Source organism: Aquarana catesbeiana, linkage group LG02 (assembly GCF_042186555.1).
Source record: "Aquarana catesbeiana isolate 2022-GZ linkage group LG02, ASM4218655v1, whole genome shotgun sequence".
Lineage (NCBI taxonomy): Eukaryota > Metazoa > Chordata > Amphibia > Anura > Ranidae > Aquarana > Aquarana catesbeiana.
The window spans coordinates 606,982,681-606,996,055 of record NC_133325.1 but is presented as its reverse complement, the minus strand read 5'-3'; the positions used below and the strand labels follow the sequence as shown (position 1 = coordinate 606,996,055).

Here is a 13,375-nt window from a genome sequence, read left to right as displayed (position 1 = left end):
AGTTAGGGTGCAGGTATTGACGCAGGCGGTGAGGTGGTCTGAGTGTGGGATTGTCGGTAGTGGGACCAGCAAGCCCAGATGATATTATGTTTGGTAGGGTTGTCCTTAGCTTGACAAATAAGTTCTTCCATAGCCGATATTCTGTCCACCCTACGGATCCAATCTTTCACCGTGGGGGGGGGGCAGGGTTCCTCCAAAGGGCGGGAATACATTGATTGGCCGCATTGATGAGGTGTAGAGTCAGGGAATTTTTATAGGAGCTATAGGGCTTGGCGGTGTGGTGTAATAGGTAACTATCAGGGGCGAAGGTTGGTGAGTACGTGGTGATGTGGGATATCAGTCCGTGATATGGTTGTATAAGGGTACATTCCCACCAGATGTGGAGTAGGGTACCGCGGGCCGTATGACATCTCCAGCAGGTCGGGGGGATAGTGGGGTGAAAGTGGTGGACCTTGTCCGGTGTCCTATACCATTTGGAGAATAGTTTATATCTATTTTCCTGAGTGGCAACATTAATTGAGCCCTTGTGCATGAGGGTGAATATGCGGTCCCAGTCAGACGGGGTGAGATCAATAGATAAGTCATGCTCCCATTGTCTCACTATTTTATCTTCCTTTACCTTGTGTCGAGAAAACAGGAGGGAGTAGGTTGTCGAGATTAGGTGGGCTTGGGGTTCTGTGCTGGAAGAGAGAATTTCGAGCGGCGTGAGTTCTCTGTGCCAGAGGGGGTGGCGTTGGTGGGATTGGAGGAAGTGTCTTAGTTGTAAATATTTATAAAAGGGTATGTTGTGGTTGGGCAGTTGTGCCGTAAGATTAGGGTAGGGTAGTAATGTCCCGTTTTCGAAGAATTCATGAGCTCTGGCTCGTGAAGAAGGTGTTTCAAGGGTTGGGTCTTTCAGTGTTAGTCCTGGGGGGAAGTCTGGGTTATCTACCAATGGGGTCATAGGGCCTGGTGCAGGGTTAAAAGCAAGCCTTTTAGACACTAATTTAAGTGTCGATAGTGTGGTGCCAATGAGCGGGTGAGCTAGTAAGTCTTTGGATACGTGTCTGTGGTCGGTCCATGGCAAGTCAGCTATGGGGATGTCTGTAAAGGAGTCCTCAAGTTGGATCCAGTCTTTGGAAGAGCGGTGCACGTGCCAGTCTACCAGTCTGGTCAGTTGACAGGCCCAGTGGTACTTATGAAGGTCTGGAAGACCTAGGCCTCCCAGACGTTTGGGGAGTACCAACCTCTCCCAGCTAAGGCGTGGGCGTTTGGTGGCCCACACAAAGGACCTGCAAATATTTTTATAGGAGGAGAAGAAGGAAGCTGGTATCTTGATTGGTATGGCTTGTAGTAGGTAGAGGAGCCTGGGTAAAACATTCATTTTGATCACTGCTATTCTACCCATCCAGGAGAAGGAGCCCAGGTGCCATTTCTGTAAGTCACCCTGGATGGACTGGAGTAATGGCAAGAAGTTTTTGGTGTATAAATCCTTTAAGTTGGTGGTGATTTTGATGCCAAGGTAGGTTATTTCGGAATATTCCCAAACAAACGGGAAGTTAAGCTTACATAGGTTGACAGTTTCCATTGGCAGGGTCACATTGAGGGCTTTAGATTTGTCGAAATTGATTTGTAGGTTGGATAAGGATTTGAAAAGTGCGAAGTCAGTAAGAAGGTTGGGGAGGGTCGTAATAGGGTCGGTAAGGAAAAGTAAGATGTCGTCGGCATATGCTGCCATTTTATATTGAGTACGATGGATGTCTATGCCTCTGATAGTGGGATTTAGTCTCAGTTTACGGAGCATGGGTTCCATGGTCAGTATAAAGAGAAGGGGAGAAAGAGGGCAGCCCTGACGGGTCCCATTGGATACAGAGAAGGCGTCCGACAGTCCCCCATTGATCCGAAGTCTTGCTGTTGGAGAGACGTAGAGGGCCATGATCATTTGTAGCATGCGGGGAGGAAGTCCAATCGCACGGAGTGCGGCCTCCATGTAGTCCCATGCTACCCTGTCGAACGCCTTCTCTGCATCCAACGAGAGGAAAAAACCCTGTGTAGAGGATTTAGTTAGCCAGTGGTGAATGTTCAGGGCTTTTGTGTTGTTGTCTCTGGCTTCCCGGCCAGGGATAAAGCCCACTTGTTCAAGTGAGACCAAAGATGGTAAAAAGGGGAGAATGCGATTAGCTAGTGCTTTAGCGTACAATTTAAGGTCCACATTGAGTAGTGATATGGGCTTCCATTAAGTCATTGTGTGCAGTCGAAATCGGTGTGAGGTTGTTGAGGGCTTTGGTCAGGTGTGGGAGGAGAATGGTCGGGAAGGATTTGTAATAGCTGGCTGAAAAGCCATCTGGGCCCGGGCTCTTGCCCGTTTTCATCTGTTTTAATGCATTAATGAGTTCTTCGTTAGAGAGGGGGAGGTCTAGAGATTGTGCTTCTTCGGAGGAGAGTGAGGTCGGGCCGAATTTTGTTAAAAAGTCAGTAATGGCCGTGAGACGGTTAACGTTAGTGTCGGTGGTTTGGGATTTAGGAAGGTTGTAAAGTTTAGAGAAGTACTGTATAAATTGGGACGAGATTCCTTCATTAGTGACTACTGCCTCGCCTCTGGCGTTGTGAAGTTTATGAATGGTGTGCGATGCCCTTTTGGTTTGAAGGGCCCTCGCCAAAAGTTTGCCTGCTTTGTTGCCAAACTCATAATATAATTTTTGCGTCAAAGCGTACTTGCGCTTCAGTTTGGCATTTAACACGTCCAAGAGATCTTCCCGAGCCTGAGACAGTTCGGATAGTGCAGAGTTAGCGAGGGAGGCTTTATGTTTTTGTTCGAGCGTGCGGATGTGTGCGGTTAACTCAGCAATGCGGGCGGTTTGGAGTTTATTTCGTTGAGCCGCCATAGCCAACAGTTCGCCTCGAACTACACATTTGTGTGCGGCCCAGGTAACTGTGGGTGCTACGTCTGGTGAAGAGTTCTCTTTGAAAAAGTTTGATACACAAGTGGTCAGCCTTTGAATATTGATCTCGTCAGTGAGTAGGGAGTTGTCAAGGCGCCAGATATGCGTTTTTGGGCGAGGTGAGGGCAGCTGAAGGGTCATGGAAATGGGGCTATGGTCCGAAAGTGTGGCTGGGTCGATGGTAGCTTTGGTGAGGTGCGACAGGTCATTTTGTGAAAGAAAGAAATGGTCCAGTCTGGAGTACTTGTTGTGGGGAGCGGAAAAGAAAGTAAAGTCTCTGTCTTTGGGATGTAGCGTACGCCATGTGTCATGAAGCAGTAAGTTACTGAGCTGTTGTTTGATCGCCCTCAAGGCCCTGTAAGGTAAAGAGGACGTACCGTTCGACGTGTCGTCCATCGGTGTCAAGGGGACATTGAAATCACCACCAAGAATAAGGGTTCCTGTTTGAAAGCTGGAAAGTAGTTGAAGGGTATTGCGGAAGAAGGTAACTTGGCCCGTGTTGGGGGCATATATGTTGGCTATCGTGAGGGGCACAAGGTGTAGAGTGCCTTTAAGAAAGAGGAAGCGTCCCAGCGGGTCTCTTTGGACATCAGTCACCTGAAAGGGACAATTTTTCGAAATGAGGATGGATACCCCTTTAGATTTTGCCTCCGCGTTGGAAGAGTGGAAGGCTGTGGGGAAATGTTGGTCTGTAAGTTTAGGGATGGAGTCGGTGCGAAAGTGGGTTTCTTGTAGGAGGGCAATATGTGCTTTAGAGTATTTGAGAGAGTATAAAAATTTAGATCGCTTTTCGGGTGTATTAAGGCCCCTAATGTTCAGGGAATATAGTTTGAGAGAGTGGGGTGGAACCTGTCCAACCGCCGGGGGCGAGTTCATAAGTTGTGGGTTCGCCATGGGTGGGGTGGGGTGGGTGTGTGTGTGGTGGGGGGGGTGGGGGGGCAGAGGGAAGGGATCAGGAGGGCAGGAGTGAGATAAGGTTCAGAGGTGTGTGTGGAGAGGGTTGATCCGAGGAGGCATGGAACTGAATATCCAACAGCCTCAAGGGTCTGTGATCGGGATGGTACGGAGCGTGAACGGCGCAGGAGTCCCTGTCAGGGGGGTCGCACATCGATGTAGCCTCGTGTGGGGGTTGACCTAAACCGAGACAAGGAGAGACCAAGAAAGGTATGGGAAGTGAGTGAGGGTATGAGCAGCCACCATAGGAGTGGTGTATAGCAGCCGAGAGAGGTAATGTATTCATATATTGCCAAGCCGTGTCTTGTGTGTATGGTGATGGGGGGTACAGGGTACAGGCAGTGAAGCTGTAACGTTGTAGCCCGATCCTTTGCTCTGGAAGTATAGTAGTTGGGTCAACAGGCAGGGGATAGAGTGTGGGTGGGAGATACGTTAGCCGGGGACCAACCCCCCGCCCCAACCCCTAGAGGAGCCGACTACTAGGAGGGTCCCCTCTGAATATCGGGTAGCGGTCTCCAGTCATAGGGGAGGGCTGCGGTGGGAGGTGTGTGCCCGGGAGGAAGGATGTAGAGTGGTGAGGGCACAGCAATAAGTGTAGCTGCAACATAAGGGGTGAATCACGCCCACATCCCCCCTCTGGTTATAGCATCAAACCTTGAAGTGTGTCCCCTTTCAAACTATAAGTAATGCGTAAGTAGATAATAACAAAAAAACAAAAAAAAAAAAACAAAAACACAGTGAAAAGGCACATGACATGAGAACCTGAGAGACATTGGGACGTCATCTGAAAGTTCCAGCTGGGGCTTGCAGGCACGGGAGTTCTGTGTGGAAGTTCCAGTTATAGCCGATAGGAGGAGCATCTTGCAAGCTGGAGGTACTGATCGGGTGTCTTGCAGGCGCGTGTAGGCCAGGGAGAGGCGTAAGTCCGGCTGAGGCGGCATCAAGGCGATCCATCCGACAGGAGAGAGGTAGGAGGCGAGTTGCTTGATTCCTGGAGAGTCCATGACAGGCGTGGTAGTAAAGTTCCAGGGTGTCTACTGGAATGTGCATAACGATAGTGCTGCAGTAGAAGGTTGGGGGCGGTGTCAAATGCCGCTATGCATCCTGGTGAATGTAGTGTTTGGCTGAGTGCTGAGCAGTGCATTGAATACTTGGTAGGCTCCCCAGTTCGTGAGAGGTGATAGGCAGGAGTGTGCATGAGGCGGTAAAATCCGACCCAGAAAGTCGGTTGAGAGGAGTAGGCATCACACAGGGGGTCTTCAGTGTTCCGAGGGCATGGGGGGGGGGCACAACGTTCACAATCAAAGCCCTAAGCCGAGGAGGGCAGAACTAGTGTTGAAAAGTCAGGAGGCGCAACGTGCCGCCAAAACAACAAAAGGGAAAAAAGAAGTAAAAAGGAAATAAAACTTCTGAGAGGGCGTCAGCGTCCGTTAGGTGCTGATGAACAGCGGTGACTCTTTCAATGTGTATCAGCGGTCCCTGCGCGTTCTTCTGTACCGCGGTGACAGTGTGGGGCTGACGGCCCTGGGGCCACTGCGGTAGCCAGAGTGATTTCTGAGGGTGGAGGGTGAGCGTCTCCTGCGGTGTCTAGATGGCTGGGCGTCCATGGGTTCCTCCCGTAGTATGTCACTGTGTGAGGCCATGGGGCGGAAGGCTGCGTACCAGTTCGGTACAGGAACCTCTGGAATGCCAAGCGTGTCAGAGAAGTGAGGCAGGTCTTCAGGCACCCGGAGGAGAGCGGTGCGTCCGTGTGCTGTGGCCGAGAGGCAGAAGGGAAACTTCCACTTGTATGGGATGTTTTTCCCTCTTAGAGCATCCAGCAGGGGTTTCAGGTCTCGCCTGTGTTGCAGAGTGATACCCGAGAGATCCTGGTATATCTGAATGAGAGCCCCTTCATGAAGGATTTGTTGTTTCTCCCTAGCTCGCTGCATTATTTCCTCCTTCAACCTGTAGTCCACAATGCAGCAGATTATGTCACGGGGGGGTCATTCTCCCTGCCTTTGGGACGGAGAGCACGGTGGATCCTTTCCATGACAACAGGGGTCTGTGGGGGCCGGTGGAGTAGGCCATTAAAGATGCTCACTACAGCTTGCTGGACGTGGTCTCCCTCAATGGATTCCGGCACACCTCTGATTCTCAGATCATGCCTCCGACCCCTGTTGTCAAGGTCTTCGAGATCCTGTAGATTTATCGGAGGATGGGGGGTGAGAACAATCCCCCCTTCTCCCCCTGCAGTTTGCATGTAGCTGGCTGTCAGGGAAGTAGTGTCCTGAGGTGGTAAGGGCAGCGGTTGTGAGTGAGTGGTTCCGTGGCGGGACGGCGCCATATTGCCTCTCCCGGCCCTGAACATCTCCGGGATATTCTGGGTTTGTGACCCAGTGAGATCTCTGGGGGATCGGGAACGAGATGCCGACGAGTTCCTGGATGCTGTCCCCATGCTGTGAGCTTAGTATGTGGAGTAAATACCTCAGAGTTTAAGTAGCTTCTCCTATGGCAGACGGAGCTCTGGGATTATGCGTCCTTTTCCATGTCAGGTCAGGCCACGCCCCCAGCATGTCCATTTTCATCTGATCCCATCCAATCTGATCTGCTGGATGGATGGTGAACGTATCGCCATCCGTCTGTTTTGAGCGGATCTTGTCTGATTGGATAGCAGGCGGGTGTCAGCGAACACATATCCACTGACACCCGCCTGCCCAAAGAAGTCAATTGGGGGCCTGCTCGGATCCGCCTGAAAAATGGACAGGCGGATCTGAGTGGGCCATAAACTAATAAAATGCTGCGCTATCCTAATGTTATCAGGTAACCATTACATACAATACTGATAATGTTATCTCAAATAAAATAGTATTAAAATGTAACAATCCTATGCAATTACATTTTATACATATATGGCAATCCTATGCGACTATAAATTTCAATCCTATGCGATAATTCTAGTAACAAACTGTGTACATGTACATAAATCTATATGAAGTGCATCCACATTGGATAACCAATATAAATAATACTAAATATTATACAAATATATCATGCATTAAAGTGATCTTGTGCAAAAATATTCATGCATTAATGTGCCTATAATGGAACGCAACATAAAAGTCCATTCCTGTTTACTCCATTCTTCTGATTCTTATTACAGATGATAAAACAACAAGTGCTCGTGTCTACTCTTTTGCTCCCCTTTGGTGTATGCGCTCACCTTAGAGCATGTGACCTCGCACCTAAGTTTGGTCAAAACAAGCTTTTAAACCACCTCTGGGTTTTTTGTCTGCATTCAGATCCTTGGTTGCTTGCTTGCACATATATCAATATAAAAAACAGAGGAAACTAGATAGTGTGATATCGTTTTCATATATTTAATAAAAAATAACAAACTTCCCTGTGGTAGGGTGCTCACATTTCATGGGGGCTCCAGTGCACCATTCTATACAAGCCAGAAATCGTAAAAACGCTGAACTGATGTATCCCCTCCTTTGCTGAGAACACTCCGCTGTCTCACACACCGTCCTGTCCCCCCCCATGAGGCCCCACGAGTGAGCTGATCGCATGAAAGGGGCCTTGAACTGTTTGAAGAACTGCTGAAAAATTTAATTACACTGTACATTTTTATTTTATCTTCTTGTGCCATTAGCTGTGGATTTCATATTTTATAGATTCCATCTGGCTTGTTCATTCCAAGCATAGCAGTTGGAGCCATAGCTGGCCGTATAGTTGGAGTTGGGGTGGAGCAACTGGCTTATCATCATCATGATTGGATCATCTTTAGGAATTGGTGCAGACCAGGAGCAGACTGTGTTACTCCAGGGTTATATGCCATGGTGGGAGCCGCAGCTTGTCTAGGTGAAGTATTGTAGGTTATTACTTGTGTACCAATTGTCTTATTACAATTTATGTTCCAAAACATTTTTTTTCAAATCCCAGGAAATATCATATCTTAGTTCATTTTATGCCGTAAAATGATTAATTTCACAAATATTTATGGTGAATGTTAAATGTCCTAATAAATATAATGTAAACTTTCAGTCATTTTAATAGAGGCTTGTAAGCTAATGTTTGCTATTACAACAGTATAAGGACCAAACCTAAATATGAACTTGTGCTTTACCCATGCAGGGCAAAGCAAAAGGTTCACTAAACTGCTGCCCTCTTCAAATACATCTGAATGAAGTAGCGGGAGAGTAAAAAAACAAGTATGTGCAGCTGGGCAGGAAGGCAGTTAAGTGAACCAATTGCTGTGACCCATATGAGCAAAGTGCAGTACTCATATGGGGTATATTTATAAAGCTGTGAATGTGACATTCGCCAAACATTCATTGCAGGTAAATCAATCACTGTAATTCAATACACATGCACTAGTAAGTTTTTACCTGCAGTGAATGTTTGGTGAATGTCACAATTACTGCTTAAAAAAAAAATATTCTAAAGCACTACTTTTAGTGCAACGTGCAGTATCCATTGTAACTATTCAGAATGAATTTCGTACACTCCTGACTTCAGTTAGGGAATTTCTGATTGATTGCAATGGGTTAGTGCACTTGCAGACTATCGATGTTCTGATCCCTGCTGCACTTCTATAACACTCACCACTACTTCCATAGCACTGAAAGATTAACATATCCAACATAGCACTGGGGGATTAAATGACCAATCACCAATACCAAACAAATATCCCATGTGCGACTTTTAAGAGTATTAAATAATTTCAGCACTAAGGCTGAAATTTCTGACTTGCTTCTGTTTATTACCTGGAACAACAATAAAAGTACTAAACCTGGATGACCAGCAAGATAGCCAGGCACTGACAACCTCAGAAGGAGAAGTGGCCAAGTGAAGATGTGTTTCTCCCACTACAGGTTTCCTTTATATTTGGAGATTTAAAGTATATTGTATATAGCCAATATTGTTTAACATTTTGGATAGAATAGAGAATGTTAAACCGCTGTCTGTTTTTTTTGTGTCCCATTCAAGAGATTTCCCTTCTTTTTATATCCTGTAGACATCACATGAAGTGAGAAAATCTCTCCCAAGCACTGGTGCTGGTGCTAATAATGTTTAGAGGGGGCACAAGCAAACCCCTCCAGGTCCGCACTCATATACATACAGAGATATAGAGATATATATATTCTAAGATCACAAAGACAATACAATCCATAGCTGCCCCCTCCGCATTACCTTGCCCAGCACTTTCCCCGGCAGTATCACCTCCACGGGACGAGAAGCCTCAAACCAGAAGTGACGCGATGACAAATATTCATTCACTAAACTCAAAAGTGGGTGGGAATCAAGCAAATTAGAGCCTCAGCCTGAATTCACATGCTCACATCACATTTACACCCATTAGTCCGGCGCCCCGCACAGTGCACACACATTATGTGACACATATGAGTGATTTATTTAAAAAAGAATGATAATATGACTAACAGTTTTCAACATGTTAAAGTAGCTTTCTTTCTTTTTTGGCAAACTAACCTTGGGAGCTTTTGGGGGCAGCGCCCCTGTGCCCCTTATGGACCGGCCGACACTGCTCCCAAGGTAAATTGTGTCTTAGACTGTTGTCTTGGGAACAGAATAGTTGCCCTCTATTTTTGTTACGGTGGCAGCTCAACATTCAGTTTTCCCTCACTTTCAGACTCAACAATAGTCACTTGGAAAAAAAGAGAGAGAGTAAATCTTCCTTATGCCCCGTACACACAGTCGGAATTTCCAAAAGAAAAAGTCAGATGGGAGCTTTTCATTGTACATTCCGACCGTGTGTATATCCCATCAGACTTTTTACGTCGAAAATGCAGATGGACTTAGATAGAGAACATGTTCTATATTTTTCCGATGGAACATATTCCTATCGAGAAAACCGCTTGTCTGTATGCTTTTCTGACGTACCAAAAATGACGCATGCTCTTAAGCAAGTACGAGACGTCGTGCGCGTTGTCCCGTCGTACGTGTTGTACGTCACCACGTTCTTGACGTTCGGAATTTGGTGTGACCATGTGTATGCAAGACAGCTTCCGTCAGAATTCCGTTGGAAAAACCTTCAGAGTTTATTCCGACGGCAAAACCGGTCGTGTGTACAGGACATAACAGAGGTTCTAATTCCTCACCACTCAAAAACTAAAAAAGTTTTGCCTTCAGTTATACCTAAAGCAAAGAAATGGCCAATACAAGCATAACAGAACATTGCAGGAAATAACTACTATTTACAAAGCTGAAACATAAAACACAGAAATTATGTTTTAAGTTTATAAAAATCTTGTTCTCAGGCAATAAAATTACAGTTGTATGGCCATCCTTACTGCCAGAATAAAAGTAATTTTTTTATTCGTGTTTCCAGCTGGCAGTAGCAAGATAGAACATTTTTTACATGTGACTTAAACAAAGGAAAAACATTGCAAACAAAATTTGATTAGCACCATGTATAAAAAAAATGAAAACTCTATGAACTACCTTAAAGTTTTGTATACAATAGAATGCGCAATCATTCTGAATACATTATCATTGTGGACTTTTAATATCCTGTTTTCAAATATTATAGACCTTTGCTTACTCTGGTAATTCTGGCTAGTTGTGGAAGACAGTGTCACATTTGCAACTTGATAATGTTGCCATGTTCAGTGTGTGGTATCATACAAAAAACTTAATCATATACTTTAAAGACATCTTAAGAGTTTAACTCAATACTGCTGTCATTCTGGGGCTTCCAGGTTTTCCCGGACCACCGATAGTCAGTATATTTGCTGGCACTCTTGGATCCTTAGTTTAGACCACAAGGTGACCAAGCAGGTCTCATCCATTCTTAATGGCTAGTAAGTAGGAATGATTGACATTCATAATCTTAATTTCCCTGAAACATCATAAAATGTTTTCATTTTGCAAAACTGGGTAATTTTGCAAAATTGGGTAAATTGGGTAATCACATTTAAATCAGAAGTAAAGTCATCTACCCTTCCTCCATCACCAGTGCTGACATTTTTGTCTGGTCTTTTTGCGGGTGCAGAATTTTCGGCCATCTTATTTGACTGGGCCGAAATTACATGATATAATTCCTGCACATACAGTACACACAGAAGTTCTTCTATCCCAGCACTGAGATATGCTGAGAATGTACACTGAGTTGCACGTGCACAGTACACACAAACAACAATCACATAAACAGTACACGCACATATTTGTGTGAACTGTGAATTTAAATGATCAAATACACTATAAACACTAAAATGATCAAATACCAAAAAAAATAAAATAAAACAGAAATACAAAGAACACTGAATGAATAAACTAAACTACCCAAAAAAGCATATCCTCCAAATAAAGGAAAAAGAGAATTTCTTCAGTCAAATTTCACTTAAAGTCTCACTTTTGTTTAAAAATAACAAACATGTCACACTTACCTGCTTTGTGCAGTGGTTTAGCCCAGATCCTACACTTCTCGGGTCCCTCGCCGGTGCTCCTTGCCCCTCCCTCCTGCCGAGTGCCCCCAGAGCAAGCAGCTTGCTCTGGGGGCACTTGAGTCGAGCCGCTGTTCTGTGTGTGCACTCAGACACCGCACCCCCTCTCCCCACATTAGTTCATTGACCTTGATTGTCAGTAGCGGGCGCCAATGGCACTCTGTGTCTCCGGGCAGCCGAGGCTCTCATGCAACATCGCCAGATTGAGATGGAGCTCAGGTAAGAATTAGAGGAGCTGTGGGGGGCTGCTGAACATTGAAGGTTTTTCATCTTAATGTATAGGGTGCATTAAGACAAAAAACCTTCTGCCTTTAGAACCACTTTAAGCAGCTCAATGAGAAAAATGTTTTATTTCCGAGAAATTTTAGAGGTTGCTTAATCAAATTTGCTCACCCCTATCATTTAGCATTTAAATCCTGTAAGACCTTTTTTTAGCCTCTGGGGTTAACATGTATTTTGTTTAATGGTAATGTTCTCAAAAGATAAAAATTATTTTGTTTTAAGCACTATATACAGTAGGCCTCAAATGAAAATGTTATCTTGTTTTGTTAATAGGTGGTGTCACCAGGATGACAGTTTCCTTGGTTGTCATCATGTTTGAGTTGACGGGTGGTCTGGAGTACATTGTACCACTAATGGCAGCTGCCGTCACCAGTAAATGGGTAGCAGATGCATTTGGAAAAGAAGGAATTTATGAAGCACACATCCATTTAAATGGATACCCATTTCTTGATGTAAAGGATGAGTTCACCCACAGGACACTGGCCACAGACGTCATGCGGCCTCGTCGTGGTGAGCCACCACTCTCTGTTCTTACCCAGGACAATATGACAGTAGAAGATGTGGAGACTCTAATCAAGGACACCGATTATAATGGTTTCCCTGTTGTGGTATCTAGAGACTCGGAACGTCTAATTGGTTTTGCTCAAAGAAGAGAACTTATAATTGCAATAAGTAAGTTTCTGGTTTTGACATGAGGTTTCCACTGATTTGTTTACATCTAACATTTGTTTTATGTCATCATTTACTATTTGAGCACAGGTTGCTGAAGTAAAAAAAAAAGTTTTTTTTAGGATTTCAATAGATTTAAAATCCTCTTTGCAAATATTCTTTAAATTATACAATAAATCTGAGCCTCAATTCTTTTACTGAAATCAAGACAAATGTTCCAAACATAACATGTATCTTTTCATTTCACAGCTGGAAGTTATAGATATAAGATCTCCCAAATATTAAAGTTTACTCTACATCTGAAACACATCCAGATTTTGAACAGTATATTAAACTCAATATTAGTTCCTAGGCACATAATCTTATGTTAGATACACATTGTTTTTTGCTGAATACAATTCTGGATATTCATTATTATATTTTTATACAGTATGGAGTGTGTAAATCACAGGGATCTTAGTTTAATTAAAAGCACCCATAGAATGCACACAAATTTGTATATAAATGTTGAACTAGTCATATATAGAAATAGGACATGTCCCAGATGAGTACCAAAGGGGAAAATATAGCTTAAACCGATCGAAGCAATTGACCGCATATTTAAGCAGGAAGTTTAGTGCTTTTAATCACTGATTAGTTAGAAAAGGTAAATGGCCAAATTCAGCCTCCCGACATTTTACTACTAAGACCCCTTTCACACTGAGGCGCTTTACAGGTGCTACATCGCTAAAAATAGCGACTGTAAAGAGCCTCTCCTGTCTCTCCAGTGTGAAAGCCTGAGGGCTTTCACACTGGAGCGGTGCGCTTGCAGGACGGTAAAAAAAAGTCCTGCAAGCCGCATCTTTGCTGCGTTGTAGGAGCGGTGTATACAATGGGGAAAGTGGCGGTGTATACAATGGGGAAAACAATGGGGCAATGGCGCCAAAACGCCGGCGGTTTGCCGGCAATTTGCCGGCGGTTTTAACCCTTTTTCCGCCGCTAGCGGGGCGGGTTTAGCACCGAATAGCGCTGCTAAAACGACGGAAAAGCGGCCCTAAAAATGACACCGCTTTAAAGCGGCCCTAAAAATAACGCCGCTTTACCGCCCACGCCCGGCCGCCCCAG

General features: G+C 44.9%; 1 protein-coding gene across 5 annotated transcripts in view; it reads left to right on the top strand.

Moving 5' to 3' along the window:
• CLCN4 (chloride voltage-gated channel 4) overlaps positions 1-13,375 on the top strand; it is a 124,682-nt gene that overhangs the window by 85,161 nt on the left and 26,146 nt on the right. For all 5 annotated transcript variants that reach the window (XR_012241739.1, XR_012241738.1, XR_012241740.1 and 2 more), the window contains 2 exons: positions 7,532-7,718; positions 11,876-12,274. Coding sequence is in view for 1 of the 5 variants with exons in the window: in XM_073616353.1 (XP_073472454.1) it covers positions 7,532-7,718; positions 11,876-12,274 (586 nt within the window). In the remaining 4 variants the exon portion in view is untranslated. The remainder of the gene's footprint in view (positions 1-7,531; positions 7,719-11,875; positions 12,275-13,375) is intronic.